The following is a 26,185-nucleotide window of genomic DNA, read 5'->3' on the forward strand; positions in this document are numbered from 1 at the left end:
GGGGGAAAGGACTCTTGTCTGTTGGAGGCCAGTGTGAATGTTGTAATTAATCACCTTGATTAGCTTTAAATGGCCTTTCCAGCTTCCCATGAAAATGAACAAAATCTGGCTATTAGTATTTAAAAAACTCCAAAATCAGAACAGTAAATAAGGAGCAACACTCTGAAAACAGAAGAATTCCAGACATGAATCAATCAGGGGCAGCTAATGACTCTGAACAAAGGATTCCCCCAGGGCAGGAGGTGATGCTGGGAAGGCCAATGAAAATGAAAAGGGTTTTTTTATGATCTTGTGCAAGTGATACTTTGGTTTCTTATATATTTGGCTAAGCAGGAAAAACCTTTGCAGCTCATCTTAAGTAAACATCCAAGAAGAACAGATCAAGGCAATCTAATCATGCTATTATCAGATAAGGATGATTTTGTCTCATTTCAAATGGCAAGGTCTATCATTCAAGCGATTAGGAGTATATTAAACCTGAAGTCCATAATATCTGTGACAAACAAAACTGTTAGACCAGATATTTCAGTATGGGTTTTAAGGTTAGCTGATAATTTTTTAAAGTTATTTAAATCCAAAGATGTTAACTTCAGAATGCCTTCAAGGCATGGCATGTCATGTCAGCTCAGTGTCTGAAAGGACCCCAAACACCCAGCATGACATTTAAGCAAAAAAGAACGAATTGCATTTATTCAGTTTAGGACTTTTTACACTTTGAACTGCACACCTTTCATATTTCTGCATTATTTGAAGGTGTTGTTTTATGAATCAGACCAAATCATGCAAGGTAATTTCTCTGAATACTATCAACTTGTGTACATTTAATACTGGAATAATGTCATCCCTTGCCGTTTTAATAACTTGAAACCTACTGATTCAAACCTACACCTTGAACTATTTTTCAAGAAATGATTGAGGTTATGACAGAAATATTAACACATAGCAAACACCTATTATTTATTAATAAATTAGTACACCAGAAGGCAAGTTCTTCCAAAATCCTATCATCACCACCTCACAGCAAGGAAGCAAATGCCACCTTGTGACATCATCTCCCAAATAAGCATTACTGTAGACCAGTTGTTCCTGGAGTATAGTATTTGCGAATATAATAGAGGCAAGTTTCTTACAATGCAGCATTTTAATAAAAAGTGAAGTGTGTTTGGAGGAGGAAATGCTAAGACCAAGTGAAGTCTTTGAAACATACCTATTGGCCACATCTGTATAAAAAATGCACCCACCCACGCAACCACACATACACACAAAAACAATGTTAAAGCACAGATCAGTAAACCTTATAGAAGGATAAATGTGGCACCACCAGGGTTCATCAATTCCAGAGTCCAGCTCCAGGTGCTACTCCAAACTGACCAAAATTACCAAGCTTGCTGAGATCCTAAAATGGCAAGGCAATATATTCCATTGTGTTGAGGGTACAGAATTACATTCAGCTGCAGACCAAAATGTCTTATTATCTTGAAGGCTGGAGGAGTTACAGTCAAAATGCCTCTGCTTTAGAGCAGCACAGGTCACTACCATTATCTGCTTTGTCGAGAAGACAACCATACAATAAATAGCTATGCTAGTAAATTGTCAATACATGTGAATCATTCAGCAGTAGTTTTTTAAAAGTTCTCTTGAGAAAAAAACTGATCATACCAACAATGAAAAAGACAGAAAATAAAAATTAAAAATACCTGAAGTGAGGAGTGGAGGGAAGGGTCATGTTATTTTTCTTTTTTTCTTTTTCTTTTTGAAAACAACAACTCAAAATTGTTCTGACCAGATTATGGTTAAGTACAAATTTGAAATCTACAGATAAAAAAAATAACAGAAGACCTGTGTTTTTAAGTAATTCAAATAAAATATTTGAATGAGAAATTAAAAGGTTGTAATGAGGAGGGGAAAGCAAGAACTTTTAATTCAGGAATAAAGATGACAGGGTGCAAAGGGTTGCAAACTCCTGTCCCCACCAGAGTAAAACCTAGAAGAAAATACTGGCCATGGTTCTACAAAATATCCTGCCTGCTCATTGCCTTTAGCAAGTGCCAAGCAAGTACAAGCGGCAGCCAGAGTGTGGGTGAAGAGTGCACTTGGTGACCATGGTCTAAAGCAAGTCGGGAAGGTGGCTGTAGACGGAATCCAGGAGTGTCTGACTTGCTTCTTGGCTTTTGACTCCAGCAATTTCAAAAAGCTGATCCAGCTTGTCCTCTGCCTGTGGAATCTCTTCAATAATATGCAGCTCCTCTGGGTTCAAAATGTGAAGCATGTCATCAAAGATGGGCTGCAGGTCACAGGGATCCAGGCGCACCTGGCGCAGCACCGTGTCTTTCTTTTCTGTAAAAAGAAGAATTTTACCGTTAATTACAAACTTTCCAAAGCCTGTTACTTCCTCTGAGACATTCAAACTGAAATCTCAACTTCAAATTATAAACTACTCCAACCAGAATAAGCTGCATTAATTTTGCCAAGTCCACCAAGCTCAACCATAAACTTCCTATGTATATCCTACTCATTACATAACAAATTTCTCATTCCTGTTGTCAACTACTGACATGAAATGCATGAGGGGAAACTCAAACGTAATGGGGCAGATGCACATAGTAATTAGGTCCAGTTGATAGTCTTGTTGATCCCAATGCAATATCTTAAATGATTCTCAGATCTAGTTCAAATGCTACCTGTGTCCACACTACTTCCACCATCACTGCAAGGTTAGATGTTGCTCTCGACCTATGGATCCCTAGGTGTTTTGTCCTACAACTCCCAGAAATCCCAGCCACTTTATCAGCTGTTAGGATTTCTGGGAGTTGAAGGCCAGAACATCTGGGGATCTACGGGCTGAGAACCACTGGGTTAAATAAATATGCCCAGGATGAATTTTGTAAGCAGGAGCTTCTTTATGTCCAGTGCAACCCTGGACGGCTGCAATGGGAATACCTACCTGACGCTCCTTAGAACACACCACTTGAGGACATCTATATGCAATTATTCCACAGATAAGGCAGAAGAAGTAATGAAATCTGGTAAAGGAAGAGTCTAATAAGATACTCTGAACAGAAAGTAAAACCTGAAGAGACATCTAACAGCTTCATTCCAGACCTTCTGGAAAGCCACACCTCCCTATATGGGCCTGCTTTACTTTTGAGATTTTCAGGAGGAGATTTCTGCTCCGTCTCACCATCCTCACAGATGGGTCTATGGACCATAATAAAACTGTACTTTACCACCCTCATAGACATGTTGGTGGGGACATAAAGGAAGGCCTTCTTAATAGCTATTCAGAGACTGTGTAACTCCACTCTCCTTCTTTTGAGGGGCCAAGAGCTTTTTATGCAAATATGTTTTTGGCTACTGACTTGACTCTTCCAGTGTTGATTGCTGTATTTTTTCCTTTGTTTTAATTGTGTCATAATCGACATGAGAACATACTGTAAGTCACTTCTGGTGTGGGAGAATTGGCCGTCTACAGAGACGTTGCCCAGAGGACAACGATCTGAATTCTTTTGAACGGTTCTTGAATCTGAACTTTTTTGAGATGATATTTAATATAAGAACTTATTTAACTGTTTTTAACTGTTATTTGCTATTTCCATTTTTTGCTGTATTATGTTTTAATGTACTGTACCCTCTAAACTGCCTTGTGTTCTGCATTGAAGAAAGGCAGAATATAAATAAACCCACTTCTCATTTATTAAAGGTTACTTCATAATACATCTTCTGACCAGCTACTTCTTTTAAATCTAGCTTTCCTACCTAATTCAGAATTTAGAATTGCTGGCTTGTTCTAATTCACCACTGCACTAGTTGAGGCATGAATAATGTTAGCCAGCTCAGAAAACAGTAGACATTTATTTATTTATCAAACTTATATGCCGCCACTCCCCTAGGGCTCGGAGCGGCTTACAAGAACCGGCTAAATGTGCCCAAAGCATGCTGTAACCTGAGCTAAGGTTTCTTCAGAAGGACACACATGCATAAATGCCAAAATGGCATTCTTCCTCTCTCATTTCTACAAATTTTTTTTTTTAAAAAGAAAGAGTCAGTTTGGTATTGCAACTGTCATGGTAAACCTGGGCAACCATGTTGACATTTATATCAGTTTCAACATATTTGTCTGTAACTAACTTCCCAGGTGCACCATAATCAGGGGAGCAATCATTTATGCTGCTCTGAACATCTTCAAATATAGATAAGCTAAAATAATTTAAGATGTTTAGACTGTATAACACCTTTTGTAAAAACAACTACCATAAACAATTACTCTCATGCTGCATTTTAATGGCAAAGTGGAAGTTTGCACTCCTATAATATTTTTCACTGACCACTAAACAAAATTAATTAATGAGGCAATGAAAAACTACTTTTTTATTAAAGTGCATTTCATACTGCTGAAAAATGATACCTTTGGTAATAAAGGAGCCTGTTCGGCTAAGAGCAGAAGAACCACTGGAAGTTGAATCACAGCGTAGAAGAGGTTCTGACTCATCCACAAAGAAACACTTGTTCTTCTCCAAGGGTGACGGCTCTACAGGGATAATGGATGAATCTGGTTTTGGATCTGGACTGGGAGTGGGACCTTGGGGGCCAGAATTTACAGGGAGAGCCAAGTTGTCAGTTTCAAGCTGAAAGAGAAAGAACCAAGGATACAACAATTTAGGAAAACACTAACCACATTTGTGTCTAGAATTAAATTACAGCATAGTGTACATTTTTGGTAATATTGTCAACACTTGTTGATTACACCATAGAGAGCTCAGTGCAACAGTGATCAACACAAATAAATTAGAATTATAAAAACAGAAAACTTGGGGGAGGGGACTAAGCATCCTAGGGTTTTGAACTAATATGGAAAATAAAGGAATCATATAAGAACCAGAAAACAAGTACAGGGGAACCTCGACTTCCGAGAGTCCCAACATACATATTTTTGACCTGAGCTATCCCTCAGCCTGAATTTCATTTTATAACTTCCAAGCAAAATACGAACACAGTACAGAGGTTGCACTGGTATCAGAGGGAGAGCTTGTGCAAGCGCTCTGCATTCCTCCACTCCCCTAGTCTCTCCCCCGCACGATCTCTGTCCTGCCCCTTCTGCAGCAGCTCAGCCAACCTACCTGTACCTTTCTTTCTCTCTCCATCCACCTCTCTTTCCATCTTTGCACCCTAGTGGTGGCAGTGGGGCTGCCCTCTCTTTCTCTCTCCTATGTGTAGTTGGGACCATGTAGAAGGAAACTTTATGAGGTTAAGCATGTAAAGTCTATTGGTTTAAGTTCATTGGACTGTCGGTATTATGTTGGCTGTGAGTTTGTTTGTTTTGATTCATTTAACTTTCTTAACATTGATTTAAAATATCAGTTATAAGATGATATAAAAATATTTAAATAATTAAAAACACTAAGAGAGACTGCACCATTCCCTTGTTAGTTTAAATGAAAAATGAACTGCCCTAAATTTAATCACTCATCCTAACTTGAACAGCCCCAGTGAATCTGAGCAATTTACCTAAGTGTGGCTTGGGACATAAAAAGCTTATCTTTCCTTTTTTTACTGTTCCATGTGAATGTGCAGATTTTGCCTAGCTGTTACACTGGCCAACACACATTTTGATGCCTCAAATGTGCTTCCTTGCCATGGTAGCTGGAAGGAACAAAGGAACTTTATTTGTTTAAATTTTCTTTTAGTATGTATCATTATTTTTATACATTTGTTATTTATAAAGTACATTTTCTTATTTAAAAACGCGTAACAAAAAATGGGGGGAAGTAGTCAGAAGGAGGGAACGAATTAATAGCATTTCAATGGGAAAATTCACCTTGAGATAAGAGCATTTTGAGTCAAGAGCTCAGTTACAGAACAGATTAAACTATTAAGTCAAGATATTACTGTATGTGTAAAATCAGGCAGAGGAATGTAATACTATTAAAATGCTAATATATGACGCTTTGAAAGAATAATATCTCACAGAAGCTATACAGTTGCTTAGAGATGATTAAATAACTCTTCCAATGCCATTTCAACAGAGATGTCGCCTGCCTCAAAAAACCCTTGCTTTTAAAGATATACTTCTTTCTATGTGTGTATTGAAAGAAATAGACACAGTAGGGATAAAAACAACATATGGCTGTGAACAATTTATCATCACTAAAAGGAAAAGATGGCCTGAGTCTCTTAGGGCACCCTTCTCCTGGTGCCCTGCCAAGTGCTCTTACGTCAGCTAGCCGCTTTTCTGCTGCAGCCAGGGCTGTGTGCTGACTCACTGGGTGCCTCCTTGCCTGAGAGGGAAAGGAGTGGGGGAGATGTAGGGGGAGAGGGGAGGGGAAGCTTCTGGAAAGCAGGAGAACAAATGAACAAATGACTCATCCCCCTCCCTTTGCACACATGGAGGGCCTAGCTGGTTAATTAGATTCACAATTTGTACAAAGCAGCATTCATGTAAGTCTGGAGACTCAAGTGAACTCAACTGTGCACATGCAGCCCGCACATGCCAAAAAGGAAGAAAATGCAAAAGCTGTTTGAATGCTGACATTAGGGATCCACATGTTTTTCTCCTGCACTGTTCTCTATTTGTACAAATGATGGAAATTTGGTCTAGAAATATAACAGAGCAAATGAAAGGATGAGTTTAAAAGTACAAGAAAGAAATCGCATTGCTTGAAACTCCCTTTGCAGGTGGAGAATGAGTGGGGTCTCTTGTTTTGCTGCTGCTTTGTTCATTAATTGGCAATGACCCTCCAAAGTTTTAGGTAGGAGTCTTCTCTAGCCAGGTCTTTACAGTTGAAAATGAATATGTGTGTGTATGTGGAGGGGGAAGACATTAATTTTCCATAGTTAAATCACTGTTCTCTGAGTCGCTCCCTGGACGCAGGACTGCTATCATTCTAAGGGAGCTGGGACGCTTTAACATAATAATAATATAATAAAACTTTATTTATACCCCGCCACCATCTCCCCGCGGGGACTCGGGGCGGCTTACATGGGGCAATGGCCCAAACAACATAAGGACAAAATATAAGCAACATAGTACAAATCACAATATAAAAAAGATAAAACAGTAATATAATAAATCAATTAAAACAACAATACAGGGTAAAAAAAATTGCATTTAAAACACATAAATGGTAAGACCGTGATAAATACAGGATAGATTATTAAAAACCCTCTGGGGCTAATTAATTAATAGCTGTATCTCCAAAGGCCTGCCGAAACAGCCGAGTCTTCAGTTGTTTCCTGAAGGAAGATAGAGAGGGAACCAACCTAATCTCCCTGGGGAGGGAGTTTCCAGAGTTGGGGAGCCACGGCCGAGAAGGCCCTCTTTCTCGTCCCCACCAAACGCAGTTGTGAGGAGGGCAGAAGTGAGAGGAGGACCTCCCCGGAAGAGCTCAGCGATCGGGTGGGTTCATAGGGGACGACGCGGTCACAAAGATAGACAGGTCTCGAACCGTTTAGAGCTTTATAGGTAATAACCTGCACCTTAAATTGGGCCCGGAATATTATCGGCAGCCAGTGGAGCTGCTTGAACATCGACATAGCAGCGCTTCAGGAGACCCGGAGAGCAGGAGAGGGACAGCTGAAGGAAGGGACTGCCTGAAGAAGAGCGAAGAATACACGGAGTTGGCTTTGCTATCAGAAATGGCCTGGTGGAAGCACCTGACTGAAGCACCCACTGGCATCAACGAACGACTTTCAACCCTCCGAATTAACCTTGCCAAAAACCAACAGGCAACCATCATATGTGACTATGCACCAACACTAGATGCTGATGAAGACATCAAGGAAAGATTTTATTGTCAGCTGGACACCATCCTATCGGAGATACCTAAGGAGGACAAAATCATCCTCCTGGGGGACTTTAATGCAAGAGTCGGACTCGGACCTGTGGCCAGGAATCATAGGAAAAGACGAGGTCGGAAACAGCAACTTGAATGGCATCTTGCTTCTCACCAAATGCAGAGAGCACAACCTTGTCATCACCAACACATTCTTCCGCCAGAAAAACAAGCTCAAGACATCATGGAAGCATGCTGAGGAACACTGGAACAAACTGAAGACCTCCATCATCACAGCCTGCGAAGAAACTATTGGATACCAAACAAAGAAACATCAAGACTGGTTTGACGATAACGACAAAGAGATCCAACAGCTAACTGATAAGAAAAGGAAAGCCTTCCAAACATGTCAGAGAGACACCAACTGTGCTGCCAAGAAAAAGATCTATGCCAGTGCAAAAGCTGAGGTCCAAAGAAGGACCAGAGAACATCTGGTGGACAAAGAAGGCTGAAGAAATCCAACACTTTGCAGATACCCATGATGCTCAGGGATTTTTCAAAGCCACAAAGATCATTTACGGACCAAGAAACCATGGCATACAGTCTCTACGCTCATCAGATGGAACCAAACTTCTGAAGGACAAAACATCAATTGCACTATGTTGGAAAGAGCACTACCAAAACCTGCTGAATCACAGCTCCAATGTGACCAAAGAGGTTCTCTCACAAATCCCGCAACAACAAACCAGGGATGAGCTTGCAGCACTGCCTAGTTTGGAAGAAATCAGCAATGCCATCAGCCAACAAAAAAAACAACAAAGCCAGCGGACCTGATGGGATCCCTGCTGAAATCTTCAAAGAGGGTGGACCTGAGCTGATACAACAACTCCACCAGCTCATTGAAAAGGTGTGGGTGACCGAGAAAATCCCAGCAGACTTCAAGGATGCCAACATCATCACCCTTTTCAAGAAAGGGAATAGAACAGACTGTGGCAACTATCGCGGTATCTCCCTTCTAACCTCCGCTGGGAAAATCCTTGCAAGAATCCTTGCAAACCGCGTTCTCCCCGTTTCAGAAGACAACCTCCCAGAATCCCAGAATGGCTTCCGTCCCTCCAGAGGAACAATGGACATGATCTTCACTGCACGACAGCTCCAAGAAAAATGCAGGGAACAAAATCAACCTCTGTACATGGCATTCATTGACCTTCCAAAGGCATTCAACACAGTGAATCGCAGCCAGAGGCGGTCCAACCATAAGGCGAAATAGGCATTTGCCTGTGGCGCCATCGTCCCGGGGGCACCATCGTCCTGGGAGGAGGGCACCACTCTCCACCTCCTTCTCTTTTGGGCCTTCCAGCGGCCGCGCTGCCTTCCAGCCAGCGCAGACCCACCTTTGCACCACACAAGCCCACCTTTGGGGCCTTCAGAGATTGTGAGGTCTGTAGGAACTTGGAAGCTAGGTATGTGGGGTTTATATATCTGTAGAAGGTCCAGGGTGGGAGAAAGAACTTTTCTTTGAAGCAGGTGTGAATGTTGTAATTAATCACCTTGATTAGCATTTAAGGGCCCTGTGGCTTCAAGGCCTGGCTTCTTCTTGCCTGGGAGAATCTTTCTTTGGGAGGAGTTAGCTGTCCCTGATTGTTTACTGTCTGGATTTCTTCTGTTTTCAGAGTGTTGTTCTTTATTTATTGTCCTGATTTTAGAGGTTTTTTTTTTTTAATACTGAGGGCTATCTGGGTTATCTAAGTCCACACTGCCCTATATCCCTGTTCAATGTTTAGTGCTAAATTTGCAAATATAGTAATTCCTACATAACATTACCATGTATTGAACTGCTTTTTCTATTGATTTGTTGTAAAACATGATGTTTTGGTGCTTAATTTTTAAAATCATAATGTAATTTGATGTTTTATAGGCTTTTCCTTTATACTTCCTTATTATCCAACATTTTCGCTTATCCAACGCTTTTATTTTTCAGTGATTGGTTTGGGGGGGCACCAAAATTCTGTTCGCCTACACTTGAAAAATACCTAGGGCCGGCTCTGATCGCAGCGCACCACAACATCTATTATAGAACTCCAATATGCCGATGACAACATAGTATGTGCGTACTCAGAAGAAGACCTACAAGCCAAGAGGAAGGCCCGTCAAGCCAACCATGACCAGGACCGCCTTCCACCTGGAAACCGATGTCCTCACTGCGGTAGAACATGCAGATCAAGAATAGGTCTCTTCAGCCACCTAAGAACTCACCCTCAAGACCTCACGACTGGAAGACTATCATCCTCGAACTACCTAAGTAAGTAAGGAATGATCCTCAATTTATCCATGCATCGTAAAAATCCACAAACAAATTAAGAAATATTTGGTCAGGTGGTCTATTAATGTAGAACATAATATACATTTGTGGAAATGAGAAAAGATGAGGGTCAAAGGTATTATGAGTTGTTACAATTTAAGAAAAACGTTTAAAAAATGATGTACCAGTGGTACCTGTTACTAGTCAGAGTAGCAAAATGCATAAAGGAGGCAGCAACAAACGCTAGAAATGGGCCAAAGAGGTTGGGACCTTTTCCCACGTGCAACAGAACTGCCATAAAGCTAAGAGGGATCAAGAATTTGGAAAAAAAAGGCCTGGTCTTAAACTGAAAGCATTCTTTTTTATTTTGGAAATTATACAGAAAAATAAATCTTTTGTGGACATCTTGGCACATGGTGACAGAAGCACCAATAGTCTATACCAGTGGTTCTTAACCTGGGGTCCCCAGATGTTTCTGACCTACAACTCCCAGAAATCCTAACAGATGGTACTTTAACAGATGAACTTTAACTAAAAGTCTTAGGTGAGACTTTCGATTCTTAAGTTTTTTTGCGTGGGGGGGGGGGGAGTCTGTTGTGTTTCAAAACTCGCCTCGTATATACAGATCTTAAGAAATAAATCCAACAGACGAGGCACAAGCAACTTTTTGCACAGCCCTACCAATGAATAGTTTACAAAAGTCTTACATTCTATTTCATACTAAGAGAAAGGGAGCTGACACCAGGTTTTGCGTAATATCGTATTTCAACTATTCTGAGACCTTATTGATTGTAAGATGCACACTAATTTCAGTTCCACCAACAGAAATCTTCATTTCTCGCTATAAAAAGCACTCACAATTCTAAGGTGAACCTCATTTTTAGAGATGTTTATATGGGAAAAAGTGCTAGATGGGCCTGGAAGTGGGCTTACCAGCACCAAACATCAGGCAATATTTGAAAATGTTTAAGCATTTACATGCTCAGGGAAAAATAAAAAATACATTAAGACAAACATTTGTCTAAGTTGCATTTAAAGTAAAAGTCCATGCAAATTTTATTTTTTAAAATTTTGGTTAGTATGTTGTGGGGTTAGAGCCACTGTGAGATTCTGACTGCTGTCTGTATTCTCATTTTAATAATAATAATAATAATAATAATAATAATAATAATAATAATAATAATAATAATCTTTATTTATATCCCGCTTTTCTCCCTAAATGGGACCCAAAGCGGCTAACAACATTATATAAAGGCAATACAAAGCAACATATACAATAAAACAATAGCCTATAAAAATAAAATTACAATAAGAAATAAACATAATTCAAAACATTTGTCTAATACAATTATTGCAGGCAACTCAACAAGATAGATGGGGATCTTAGCGCGACTCAATAAAAGCTAGCTTTCCTCTCATTACAGTGAAATGTCTTCATCAAAAGCTTGCGCAAACAGGAAAGTCTTTAGCTGTTTTTTAAAAGATGTCAGGAAAGGGGCTATTTTAACCTCCTTGGGAGGGGGTTTCAAAGAGTTGGAGCGGCCACTGAGAAGGCCCTCTCTGTCATCATTGCCAACCGTATTTGCAATGGTGCCGGCAACGAGAGGAGGGCCTTGCTAGAAGATCTTAATGTTTGGGCAGGTTAGTATGAGGAGATGCACTGAGATAGGTAAGCAGGACCTGAACCTTTTAGGGCTTTAAAGCTCAAAACCAGCACCTTGAATCAGGCTGAAAAGTGAATTAGCAGCCAGTGCAGTTGTTTCAGCAGGGGGGTAGTATGCTCCCCGAGTCCAGCACCTGGATAACCATTAGAAATATTTGATTTCACTTCCTGTCCCTGAGAAAACAGAAAGGGAGAGGAAATCTGCCCCAGAAAGGGAAATTCATGCCTGTGAGAGTGATCACGGGGAAAATGTGACTCTGCTGAAGCTTTCTAGCCAATCCTTGTTTCTGCAAAAAGCCATTTTTTTCAAAATCGAACTGTTACAGAGACTGAAAGTGAAGTGAAATCTTCTGAACAGGGGCACAGACAGAAAAACAAATATTGCAGGGGTGTAGACCTATGCTATCCCAAATGGAAAAAAAATTGGTTGAACTTACACTTTAAAAATGTACTTGTCCTACTTACGCAGAAATTTGACTTAAAAGCAAACCTACAGAACCTATCTTGTTTGTAATCCTGGGACTGCCTGTATAAGAGTGGAAGACAAGGGTCCCCAAGTTAAGGGCTGTGGATTGAGTGTGGCCCTCAAAAGTCACTTACCCCTTCCCCTTCATCCTAAACTTTAGACATAGAGTTGCCATAAGTATGAAATGACTTGAAGACACACAACAACAACAATCCTAATTAAGTTGTTAATCTCATCAGCCAGAAGCAGGCCTACATTTCCCACTGAAATACTGGTAAGTTTATGTTGGTTAAACTTGTTCTTCATTTTAAATATTGTATTGTTCTCTCTTTTTTTGCACTACAAATAAGATATGTGCAGTGTGCATATAAATTTATCATGTTTTTTCTAACTATAGTCCAGCCCCCCCAAGAGTTTGAGGGACCACGAACCAGTCGTGAACAAATATAAAACGATATGGTGTTTTCCTGACAATTGGGAAGTCAGCTTTTTAATGTAGGAAGGAGGGAAGGGGAGAGAGAGGGGGAAGGGAAAGGCAACTACAGGAGGTAGTTTTTGTAACTATGCAGGGGTGTGGGAGAGATTAGGTTTGTGTCTGGTAGCATTATTTTTGTCTTTCTGCTTATGTCTTGTTTTGCTTTGTGATGTTGGTTGATGCAGTCTAAATTCCTAGGTATTCCTTTAATTTAATATATACAATAAAAATAATTTTGTAAGTCATAATTTCAAGTCTCCAAACCTGCTCTTAATTTATACATGATATCAACTTATACACAAGGGTCTTTTCTTGAGGAGCTAAGAGACAAAGTAATCACACATAAAAACTCTCTGTACTCCAAACCCTATTAAAATTCTGTGTAGAGAAGACTGAAAAGTCTTAAACTCAGTTAATGCTTGAGATTAGTGACCTAATTCTGCTATTTTCTTATATGTCCACTGCCAGTAATTGATGACTACAGTCTTGTTAAATAAAAGGAGAAGGAAGAGAGGCAGCATTCCAGCTGACACAGTTGTTTAGAGGCAATCATACACACACAGGAGGCCATGTTTAACCATTCTGCTGTGCAGGGAATTTGTATTAAAGTGATGCTCACAAATATAAGAAATTTTCATAGGCTTTCAGTTGTCCAGCTTGATGTTCTGTCTCGTCTTCATACCAGATTGTTTAGAAGGTAATATGAACCAATTATTTGAATATGTGATTTATGGACATGGTCTCTAGAATTTTATAATGCAAATGCACAAAGAAAAAAAACTCTTAAAAACTACATTTTCAGTTTTCATTCATTTTTGTGCCAAATAGGATATTTACAAGGAATTTACTTTTTAAAACAATATTGTTAACAAGAATATGATCACATGTTGAGTTCACCAAGCATGCTAGGTCTTCCAACAATGTGAGAATGGCATCAAGTCATTGGCAAAATAATAAAGAAGAAATGAACAAAATGTCTCAAATTATTATGACAATTTTTCAGATCCATCTCCTTATTTGAAGGCGTATTCTGAAAGTGGGCCCAGGAACGGCTCAGATTTTAATACTCTAGATAGTCTGGTTCTCCAAGGGAAACCTGTTCCATATGACTTGAGCTTTTGAAGAATGCTGTCAAAAGCTTATTTTACAATTTCAGCAGGCTGACTGGCTCACCTATTTGAAAAATAAAAAGGTTTGGGCATTTTAAACTAGTATCTATTGTATTCACACAGTTGTAAAAAAAGAACAATGTGTGAAATGTATCTGTTAACTGTGAACAATAATTTTTGTAAGCTGCTTGAAGGAACTGATGTCTAGAACTGAAAGACATATTGAAATGTTAAGATAAAAACCCAGCCAAAAACAGCTATCTAAGCAATGGGATTTTTAATATTGCTCTACAAAAATTAAGTCAGCCAACCAGGCAGCCAGCTGCATTAAACGGTTTGTTTTCCTCAGTTATGGCAGTCATGCAGTAATAATGACCAAAAGCCAGACTGCACAAGAAAAAAATAAATCTGCTGATTATGCATCTATTGCAAATAAAACACTGGAAAGCTGTCATGCAATGCAGCTGACTCTCCCGAAATATCCAACAACCAGGCAATGATACAGACCTGGAATGAACAAGTTTAGACAAATGATGACTCAGAGAAGGAGGTACAAGACCCACTGGTTCTCTTTCAAGCCAATGGCTGACATGAGTATCATGCATGATTCCACACCTCCACCAGAATTGTTAACTGAGGTACTATGGTGACAAATCCATTCCAATTATAATATTCCTCAGAAGTAGTATAGGGCAGCAAATCTCTATTACACTAATAGCTCTTGGGAAAAATGTTATTACTTAAGCACCAGAACAGCTACATAAAAGTGTCATACAAGAAATGTATCTGTCAGGACCAAAGCTACATGAATGTGCTCCACTACATTTCTTTTCTAAGGAAATGCAAGTTTTGCAATCTGCAAAAACATGCACACTCTTTCTACAAATTCTTTCACCTTGTTGTCACAGGAAGGGAAAAGGTACTGAAGGTCAGCCATGTGACCGATATAAAATGAATACAATTTCATCTCTCTTGTTTGTCTACAATTGTTTGGCTGTCACTACAGAACGAAAACATACTGAGAGGCAGTGTGATGACACACATATAGCTATGGCAATGGAACATGAAGTTTGTTGATAAGTCTTAAATGCAAACAATTCTATAGCTTGGTGTGCTGAGCTTGCAAATATATGTCACACGACTGAGGGAATGGTGGAAAATATCTTTCCCTTTCTGATACTTAAAATTAGACTAAGTAGAACACATAACACTGCAGGACAAATCTATTCATTATTTAAAGAAACCAGAAACCATGCCTAATGAGCAGATGGTTATGATAAAGTTACACCTGAGAATCTTGCACCCACCAAAACCAGGGAAAGCGAATCTCAGACGACAAAAACAACAGAGCTATTCCAGTAAAAACAAACATTCTGGACAACAATGTTATTAGCTTAATGTGAAATACTACAACTTATTCCAAAGCATATCCATAAAAGCAAAGAGAGAAAAAGGAAAACTGCAGAGAATTACCAGAAAAACATGAAACCGCTGACATACAGACAACTCCTAGAGTGAGACAGCAGTGGATTTTCAATGAACAAAAACTGTGAATGCTTGAGAGGGCATTTCTAAAATTAAACACAATCTTACTTCTTGTAACACTAGCGGAGGCGAGACAGATTTGGTCAAATAAGCAGAAAAGCACTTCTGCTGAATCTTTTGTTACTCCAGAATAACAAATGAATAGCTGCTCAGGTCTACTTAAAAAGTGTGTTTTAATAAGTATTTAATACCAAGATTGGTAGATATGATTGTAAAGCCCAGTTTCTCAGTTTAACCCTGCTTCACAATGGCCAATTATTCAGAGTAACCTCAATCTTCATTATGCACTCAGGTTTCATTGATAAATAATGCAATCATTCCAGCTTTCCTTATTTGTTATGCATGAAGCAAAAGATGGGAAACAGGAGAGAGAGGATTCCTATTTGCAGATGTAGCCAGCACTGGAAAAAGGCTAAAAAGATAAAGGGTTACTCTACTTTTTCCTTCCTTGTATTTTATTCATAGTACCACCCAGTATGGTAGTTGTAACAAGTACAAGGATATTAGGAGGCAAACTGACAAAGAACAAGATAAATTCAGGTATCTATGCAAGAGCCACCGTATTACTTCACAAACAGGAGGAGTGATCCACTTATTCGAAGTTTCATGAGCTCACTGTAAATACAAAGAGATGAATGAAAATATTCAATGGGAGGAAACTTTCACAGTAAAGCAAGTTTTATTATACACTCATGCTTCAGGTAATGTGCCTGTAACAGAATGCTAGCAATAGAGACATTAAACATGATGTGAGGGGAAGTCATAGGGAGGAGGGAGCAAGCTTATTTTCTGCTGCCCTGCAGACTAGGACACGGAACAATGGCTTCAAACTACAGGAAAGGAGATTCCACCTGAACATCAGGAAGAACTTCCTCACTGTGAGGGCTGTTCGGCAGTGGAACTCTCTCCCCCGGGCCGTGGTGGAGGCTCCTTCCTTGGAGGCTTTTAAGCAGAGGCTGGATGGCCATCTGTCGGGGGTGCTTTGAATGCGATTTCCTGCTTCTTAGCGGGGGGTTGGACTAGATGGCCCTTGAGGTCTCTTCCAACTCTACTATTCTATGATTCTATGATTCTATGATCCACACATCAATTAATATACAAATCATTACCTGTATCGTATCCTCCATCAGTCCCCTGATCTTCTCCACTACATCAGTGCGCCTGTGCTGGCGGAGGGCGCTGATCAGCTGGGCAAGGCTGGCTTCAGGGCCTCTGATGGTCCAGTGTTGTAATGCAGCATAGGCCCTCTCATGATCTGCAGAGTATCCATTGGCAAAAGCAGCCACCTCCCGTTCGCTTGCATTGCACAGGAATTGGTAAATATCTTGCCATTGGCTTCCAATCTGAGCTGCCACCAGCTTCAGAATGTCAATCCCTATTTGGTAGAAGAACTATAGATGAAATACATAAATTGTGCCCCTATGCTTTCCCAAAGGTCAAATACTTGCAAAATTTGCTCAAGCTATGTAGTGCTGTAATTTGAATTCCCCACATGGTGTTTCAAAAGTAATTCTTCTATTTGATATTTCTTTGAATAAAAGGTTCACTGAGTGGCAAACATGAATTCCTCAGATTTTTAATGCTGAAAGGAGGATGGCCAAACCACTCCTCCAAGGGTCTATTCCATGTGCTGCATGTGGTATGCTACCTATAACTTTTCCATACTGTGAAGCATGGATATGTTTCTTAAATAGACCATTGGGCTAAGGAACCTTGGTGAATTTTCTATAACTCACAGACCTTAGATAAATGGGAGGTCATATTTTGGCAGCACAGCCCAAATCATGCTTTCATCTCTTGCAGTTGTCATGCTCCTATTATTATGAAAGTCATTTCCCTGAAACCTAAAGGAGATTTCTATCTGGAAGACAAAAATTTCACATTTCGGTTTCTAGAAACAATGGTTTCACTTCTAACAAGTATTTTGCAGTGCTTATGTTGTGATGAAACAGGATAATATACAAAATGGTGCATCAGGTTCAAGTAGCCATCATCCACGGATGTACCATGTTTCCCCGAAAATAAGACATCCCCGAAAAATAAGACCTAGTAGAAGTTTTGCTGAATTGCTAAATATAAGGCCTCCCCCGAAAGTAAGACCTAGCAAAGTTTTTGTTTGGAAGCATGCCCAGCGCCTGCCAAACAGAACACCAGAGCATGTAGGATTAGTAAATGTACATACCAGTTGTACATGGAAATAATGGTAGTAACAAGAAATTCTTTATAGGATTCACAGTTTGTCTGGTTATGCTGGTTTATGATAACTACTGTACAGTATATAATACATGTTCATGTTTTTGTTTAACAATAAATGTGAATTCTTCTTCATGGAAAAATAAGTCATCCTCTGAAAATAAGACCTAGCACATCTTTGGGAGCAAAAATTAATATAAGACACTGTCTTATTTTCGGGGAAACACGGTAGATAAGAAAGATGGAGGTAGTCAAAGGGGCAGCAGTGCAATAACACTTCCGCCAACCTAGCTGGCAACTTCCTTGTGAACCCTATAGGCAAATCAGTGGCCATGGTGACTCATTGAGGGGGAATATATCAGCATAGAGTCATTTCAGGATCCTTCCCACTGACTCCTCCACTGCCAACTCTTCTAATTATACAACTTGGCATTTCTTTCATTAGGGACAAGGAATTAAGAGGTCTGTTTTCCAAACAGATTTGAGATCAGATAGTCATCATAATCAACATGACAGGAATTAGCACCAATCTCCTTGATTGCGGTTCTACTGGCAACAATATTTACTGACTGCTATTAAGATTGAAATTATGCAAGGACTATTCTAAGAAGAAAATGATTCTTGATAAGAACATGCATTTTCTCTGGCTATGGAAAAAATCTATATGCTTGGCTTCATCAACCAAAATTCTCAACATTGTAATATTATGAGAATTCCCTCTACCATTATTACCACCCCACAGAAAAAAAGGCATTGCAGACCTTGGGTCGAAGCAGAGTCAGTGAATTATAAAACAAATCAAAAAGAGAACTTGAGGAAGAGACATAAAGTCTTTTGCTTTAAAACCTACTAGAGTACCTGGTGACTTGGAAGAAATTTATCTTTGCTCAAAGTTAATTGCTTAATTTTATTGACAACTGCAACCTGACAGTAAGGTTTAGAATCAAAATACGGTAAGCTGAGATATAGTTATTTGTAATGTTTTGCATCAATGTTCAATGGCTTGGAACATAAAAGTTACAAAATAAAATGGCAAGAACATCTGAATGTCTAATGAAAAGAGTGTTTACTGAAAACAAGACAAATGCAAAATGCTATATTTTGACCATGAAGACCAAATGCCCACTTACAGGATGGAGATCACTCGCCTTAGCAGCAGTACATGTGAGAAGATTCACAGTATTATTGATCACATGCTGGACATGACCCAGCAGTGTGATGCAGCAGCAAAGAAAGCAAGTAATATTTTCATCTGCATTAAAAGGCCTGTAGTTTTTAAGATAAGGGAGGTAAACACGAAAAGAAGTACGGTAATAGTCTTCTTTAGTCACTAGCACCTCTTAATCTTCTCTTCTCTAAACAACTTTCTAATCCATTCCTCACAGAGATTCATGGTTTTTAGACCTTTAACCATTCTGGGCACCTTTCTTGTGACACATTCTAGCCTGAACATATCCTTTTGAATTTCGATTGCCTAGAACAACACAATATTCCAGATATTGTCTGGCCAAAGCAGAAAAGAGTGGGACTATTACTTTCATTGAAGCATACTCCTCTATTGATGCAGCCTAGAAACACACTGGCTTTTTAGTTACTGAATCAGCTTCAGCTTGTGATCTATCAGGGCTCCTGGTTCCACCTGACACATACCGCTATTAAGCCAGGTGTCACCCATTATATACCTGAAAATCTCATATTTTCTGTCTAAGTGTAGTACCTTACATTTCTTCCTGCTGAAATTAATTTTGATAGTTTTGGTCCAGCTCTTCAATCAATCAAGGCTGTTTTAGATTTGATCATGCCGAATGGAGGATTAACTATCCCCACCCCCCAAAAAAATATTTGGTGCCATCTGCAATTTTAATAAGAAAATTCTCTATTCCATTGTCATTGGTGCTACTGTTAGTAGATTTGGAGTTGGTTAACTGGCCATGCTAAAAGCTGACCCCTCTATCTTGGAACGAAGAAACGAATAGGGTGCCACAGGATTCTGTGCTGGGCCCAGTACTATTGAAAATCTTTAACAGGATGGATGTGATAGTAGCAACTCGCCTCTTGACTGTATTAGGTTTTAATCCTCTTTCTCCTTCTTCGCAGAGGAACTCCAGAAGCAAGAAACAGAAGCATCAAGAAATTTCTACTTCTTACATTTACACAAGCATCTAAATACTCAAAAGATATATTCATACACTGTTGGTGGATGTTTTTCTCAATGCCAAAATTGTCTCTGCTACCTTGTTGGAGTATCTAAGCCTTTGAAACATGTGCTTCTCAATAGTCATGTGTAAATTAGGAGTCAGTACAGTTCCAGATGGAGTACTTTGCTCCATGAAAGCAGGTTTGATCTCAATGGAAGTGGAAGGTAGTCCACTGCCCAACTGGTTATCTTGGAGTACCAAGGGCGCCTTGGCCAGGCTGGGGCCATTAGAATCAACATGGCAAATTTTGTTTTTGCCTTTCTCAAAATTATGGTTAAGAGAGCTGTTGGCAGGAACTCATATGTCAGAGCATACAAGCCCTCCTTTGCCCAGTCATGCAAACAGTTGACTCATTATTAGCGGAAAAACATCTGAGTGGAAGCTCAAAACTGCCTGCTCCAGATTGGTCTGGCTGAATCAATCTGCTTTGGAACTGAGAACACCTTAGAGGTGTTCCACTTCACTGGACAGGAAATGGGATTCCCCTTGATTCATGGAGGAGTAAGACACAGAAATTAAGAGCAGAAAGTCGGGAGGATTCAGTATCCCTAGCTCTCTTTCTCTTTTTGTATCCCTTATGCATGAGTTTTTAATGTTCACTAACAAACTCCCCTATCATCTCAAGAGCTCTACCAGAAGTGGAGGGCACCTGAATATGAACAGCCAGTTCTGAAGCTGGCCACTCCACTGAATGCCACCTAGAGAGACTGAGGATAATTTTACTAAGGAATACTTCAGTGCTATGTGTGTGGATCATCCAGACATTGGAGTCCACAAAGATGCTTTATGTTGGGAGTTCAATGAAGAATGACTGACTGAAGGGTGTTTTCCTCTGTCCTAAGTGAATTTTCCCAAAGGAGAGTCGTCAATTGACAGCATGGCTCCTGCTGGCCTGTGAAGGTGAGAGCACATTCCAATGTTATGCCTCGGACCGCCTCCAAAGCATACTGTTTACTTGCCTGTTGCAGGCAGGCACACATGGATACAGTAAGATTCACTAGAGTAGAACACTGCTTTTCAATCCTTAAACCTCATTGCATTGTTTAATGCAAACATGCTGCTACAAAGCAACACTAAAATCTGTACTTCTCTACCTGACTTCTTTCACCATGCTGCCTGTGCTGATGCTGCAAAAAACCCTTTTAGATAGACAAAGGATGAGGAAAAGTATTACTTTGTAAAAAGGAGATTCTTTTATCAGAGGCTTTGTTAACTGATGTATAATTTAAAAGATACAGCATTTTTTTATGTTCCAGACTAACATGTCTAATTTCCAATAATCAAGAGTGCCTCATCATCCAAGTTGGAAAGCTTTGAAAAGCAAAAGAAACCTTCTTCAGCTGTTTCATGAAGGATCTATCATGAAGACAGACCCATGACAGTCTTGAAAAAAAGAAAAAGTCCTATGGAACCTTAGATACAAACTAGCACTACAATAAAAACTGTTTTGAAATCATCATAGAATTGCCCTTTTAAGTTATACGTAAGAACTAAGTTCACTTGAGAAGAGAATTCTCTGGAAATCATTTTACCAGTTACTCACCATGTCCATTGCAATAGTAGATCCATTTCTCCTTGTTTGGGATTGGGGTAGATTTTCTCAAAACAGCCTTTTCCACAATTGCATTGGGGTCTTGCCTTGGTCCTTTCTTTAGAGTTCGTGAACTTTTCCGGACACTGCACACAACTATGACCACCAGAACGAGAAGCAACAGGAGAACAATCATCCACGGCAAGTGCTCATTGATATCAAAATGCTTATGACTGGCCTGCCTTGGGGATCCTCTTTTAGGGGGCTTGTATGGAATGCTGGATTTTACACTGCTACTCATTTCCAGTGCTGGCAGTTCTTTTAGGATGGAAGGGGGGTGCTTGTGGTAATGGACCTGCTGGTGGTTTAAACGCTTGGGCTCCTGCAAAGCAGTCATATTGGCAGGTGCTGTTTCATTCTTTGAGGTGTCATTGTAACTATCTGTTGGTGCCATCGGATCAGCGTACATACTTGGGGAAGGAGCAGCAGCAATGCTGGAAGCTGAAGAGTTCACACCTAATAGAACAAATACAGTATTAGACAAGAAACAGAAGGCAGCAAAACTATGAGCTCTCAGTGTAATTCTGGCCCATATGGCCTTAAATCTAACTGGCTATTAAGGCACGTGGTTTAAAGAGGCAATTAAGGTTGTATTATGGAGCTACTGAGAGTGCATATAAGCATAAGAAACACAGTAGCTACAGCTTTTAGTGGTGTATTTACATATTATTTCCGTGCTATAAAGAGTTCAGGAGAAGCCTAGCTGTCAGGCAGTGCAACAAAAACAGGGTGGTCACAATTTCTATCAGCAGTTCGGATGTAACAAGCCGAATCTTATTTATCATACACATATCTTGTCAATGGCATCTGCCTTGTGCTTGATGGTTAGCTACCAGTATTTTTTTTAAAAAGAACATATTTATATGAAAAACAGGAGTAAAGATCAAACCAAAATTACTGATATTAGTAGTGAATGTCAGAGTTTTAGATCACCTCATGAGGGGGAAAGAAGCAATTAGTGTTTGGATGTTTGTCTGCTAACACACCAGGCACCTAGGTAAATGTCATTCAGGTTTCATCCACATTGACAAAGATGTATTTATGACCATCTCAGTGTTTTGTTTTGTTTTTGGTTTTTAAAAACTCACACAGCCCCAAACTGTTTGCACACTTTACTTTTATACTCGTCTACATATGTTGTCCTTATGTTTCACATTTTACAAGGTCGTCCAAAAGTCGCATTACTATTTTAAAAATTCAAAACAATCTTCATCATAATAGTATTTTTCTTCTTCTGGATATGAAAATTTCAACCCTTAGGAATTTGATATGGAGAAATTTAGCACAGCTCAATGTACAACATTTATTTTCAAAATAAAATTTTACATATGCAGCTCCTGAGAGAGATATCTGGAGAGAGTAATTTCAAGAACCATAGATTTCAACTGGTCAGCAAATTCTCCTGATTTAATCATCCCATTTTTTTCCCTGTTGGACTAACATTAACAAGCTCTGCAATATACAGCAACTGAAGGGAAAAAATCAAACAGAAATTCATGTATTGAAACTCAACACACTGACCCATGTCATGCAAAATCAACTCGAAAGGGCACACAACTGTGAGGTGGCAATTGAAAGTCATTTGTGTGACATCATCTTTCATAATTAAGACTTTTTAAAAATCTCAAATGTTATATTGCCATTTATAGGAATGTTCTTTCAAAAATAAATGAATATTGAAAGGGTATTTAATAATTAAACAATAATGCAACTTTTTGGCCACCCTGTAACACCAAAGTTTTGCAAAACTTGTATTGATTAGTTTGAAATTGTTTGCACTTAGAATGTTATAAAATATGCTCCTGATTAAGCATCTGTGGAAAATAGTTTTTAGTGGGCTTACAGAAATCTTGAGGCTGGAGTCTTTGACCTCCAGGCCAAGAGAGAAGGTCCTTCCTCACTCCCTAGTTAGAATGTGTGTGCTCCATTCTATGGATGAAAGGCTTTTCTGCTTTATCACTGGAAGTCAAGACCGACAAACTAAGCAGATAGCATCCAGCAGATAAGAGAAGCTGTACAATGAAAGAATACCCTGGTAGGATGTGCGGCATCATTACTCAAACAACTTTCTAAGCCATGTTGATGACCTAAATGGTGAGATTGTTGGATCCAAACTTGTTAGATAAGTAGTTTAAGTGGCAATTGGGGAAAAAAATAATATTCAATAATGAGGTGTAGATCTCAGAGGCAGTTAGGGCGGTGGACATGATCGCTCCTGAGCATCCCCTCCTATTGCACAGAGTCAAGTCAGCTCCTTAGTTCACTAGGGAGCTGGCTGTGATGTAGCGGACGAGATGGAGACTAGAGTACCACTGACGGAAGACTCGTAATGTATCTGACCAAGCACGGGCTAGAGCAGTGATTCCCAAAGTGGGCGCTACCGCCCCCTGGTGGGCGCTGCAGTGATCCAGGGGGGCGGGGCGGTAATGGCCACAGGTGCATTTGGGGGCGATGAATAACTTTTTGTATTACCTTTCTATTCTGAGTTCAAAAAATAGTTTCAGAATTTCAAACTTCAATGTTTCTAATTTACACCTTTCTTTACTATATTTTACGAAAACGATAGAATCATTAATACATATATCTTTCTGTTTAATTGCTATTAACATTTTAAAAAAATTAATTTCCAGGGGGCGCTGAGTAATATTTTTTCTGGAAAGGGCGCAGCAGGCCAAATAAGTTTGGGAACCACTGGGCTAGAGCCTCAGTTAAGGCCTTCTCAACTGCCCGCATTGCAACCAATAGACCTGTAGTTGTTTTAGGTGGTCAGGGAACTCATGAAGGGGAAGAGACCCCTGACCACCTGACAACTCGATGTGGCAAGGTCCCAAAAGGCTCCATTCTATCTCCCATGCTTTTTAACATCAACATGAAACCTCTGGGTGAGGACATCCGGAGTTTTGGAGTTTGGTGTCATCTCTACGCAGATGACACTCAACTCTATTACTCTTTTCCACTGAATTCCAAGGAAGCCTCCCAGATTCTGGACCAGTGCCTGGCTGCTATGGTGGACTGGATGAGGGCTAACAAACTGAAGCTTAATCCAGGCAAGACAGAGGTCCTCCTGATCAGTTGCAATGTCGAGGGTGCGAGGGTGGCAACCTGTGCTCGATGGGGTTATACTCCCTCTGAGGACACATGTCCACAGTCAGGAGGTACTCCTGTATTTAGGGCTGACGCTTGGTGCTCAGGTGTTGGCGGTGGCTGAGAGGGCTTTCGCACAGGTAAAACTTGTGTGCCAGCTGTGACCATACCTCAAGAAGACAGACTTGGCCATGGTGGTTCACGCCTTAGTTACATCTAGACTAGATTATTGCAATGCACTCTACATGGGGCTGCCTTTGAAGACAGCCTGGAAACTGCAACTGGTGCAAAGGATGGCAGTCAGGTTGCTAACTGAAGCTAATTATAGGGAAACAGACGGCACCTTTATTAAAACAGCTCCACTGGTTGCTGATAAGTTTCCGGTCCCAATTCAAAGTGCAGGTTATCACATACAAAGCCCTAAACAATTTGGGTCCTGCCTATCTTTGCGACCGCAGTTTCCCCTATAAACCAGCCTGGATCCTAAGATCTACCGGGAAGGCATTCATTCCTCCAACTCCCGCCACAAGCACAGTTGGTGGGGACGAGAGAGAGAGTCTTATCAGTGGTGGCCCCTCGGCTCTGGAACACCCTCCGTAGGGAGATTAGGCTAGCCCTCACTCTGTTCACCTTCTGTGCGGATTTAAAAACGTGGATGTTCCAGTGTACATTTGAATGACGGTTAGTCCCTGTTTATGAATGCCAGCCCTAATTGTCTGATAAAGTTGTATTCAGCACTTTATCCCCAGACCTGGCCCTATAGTCTGCTTTTTGCACAAGTCCATGCCCAGCCCTCTCTAGTCTGATCATACCCACCATATTCCTGGTTACTTGCTGTTGGTTTGATACACTTTAACGATGTTTTTATATCCTGATGTTTTTATTTGGTTTAATTAGACTGTTATATGTTATATTATTTTATTATGTTTTAACTGTGTTTTAGCTGGTAAATTTTGTTGTAGCTCTGGCCTTGGTCTTGCGTGTAAGCCTCCCCGAGTCCCTTCGGGGAGATGATGGTGGGGCATAAAAATAAAGTTTCAAAAAATCTCCAATACTAAATAGACACAGTGAACACATACTGATTCTGCAGACCTTACTATTTTAAAAATAAAACATCAGGTATTATTAGTGTAACAATTACTTCAAATCATGAAAGTAAACAGATGATGGAGAAAGGAACAACAGCATGTGTACATATATAATGTGCATTAAAAATTCAAGACCAATTTGAATCACCCTCCAACTTCATTAGAGTCTATAGCCTTCTGAAAACAAACAGGGAGAGGGAGTAGACTAACACATCCCGCCATGACTTGGTGTCCTCCTGACAACCATTGCCAGATTAATAGGACATCAAAAGCACAAATTGATCGGGGAAAGCTAGCATACATTGTTGGCATCATAGATATTTCTATTTGATTTTAACAATCCAACCTTATGCAGACCAATATAAAAGTTCCACTAAATTAAATTAAATGTACACTCAGAATAGTGTTCAAATGACTGCAAATGTAACATCTTTACATGTGGATGTAATTGGGACCCCCCCCCCCCCCCCCAGGTCTAACTGCCATTCTGGACCAGAATGAAGAAGGCGAGGCCAGGAAGACATCTTTCCACCTTGTCTCCTGTATCAATTTAACAATATAATAATATATAATACTCATACTATACTAATATTATAATATATTGTATATACATATAATATTGATAATAATATTATGATGTAATACAATGTAATAATAATTCACTATTATAATTGTATATTTATATTACATGAAATATTACTA

At 39.8% G+C, this 26,185-nt stretch overlaps 1 protein-coding gene across 1 annotated transcript in view; it reads right to left on the reverse strand.

The window, feature by feature from the left end:
• Positions 1–932: 932 nt before the first annotated feature.
• tnfrsf21 (TNF receptor superfamily member 21) overlaps positions 933–26,185 on the reverse strand; it is a 49,793-nt gene continuing 24,540 nt past the window's right edge. Inside the window, exons 3-6 of the mRNA XM_008116604.3 lie at positions 21,264–21,767; positions 16,439–16,704; positions 4,406–4,625; positions 933–2,337 (exon numbers count right to left, since the gene is read on the reverse strand). Of these exons, the coding sequence (XP_008114811.2) occupies positions 2,108–2,337; positions 4,406–4,625; positions 16,439–16,704; positions 21,264–21,767 (1,220 nt within the window). The 3' untranslated portion in view covers positions 933–2,107. The remainder of the gene's footprint in view (positions 2,338–4,405; positions 4,626–16,438; positions 16,705–21,263; positions 21,768–26,185) is intronic.

The sequence above is a fragment of the Anolis carolinensis genome, chromosome 1, assembly GCF_035594765.1.
Source record: "Anolis carolinensis isolate JA03-04 chromosome 1, rAnoCar3.1.pri, whole genome shotgun sequence".
Lineage (NCBI taxonomy): Eukaryota > Metazoa > Chordata > Lepidosauria > Squamata > Dactyloidae > Anolis > Anolis carolinensis.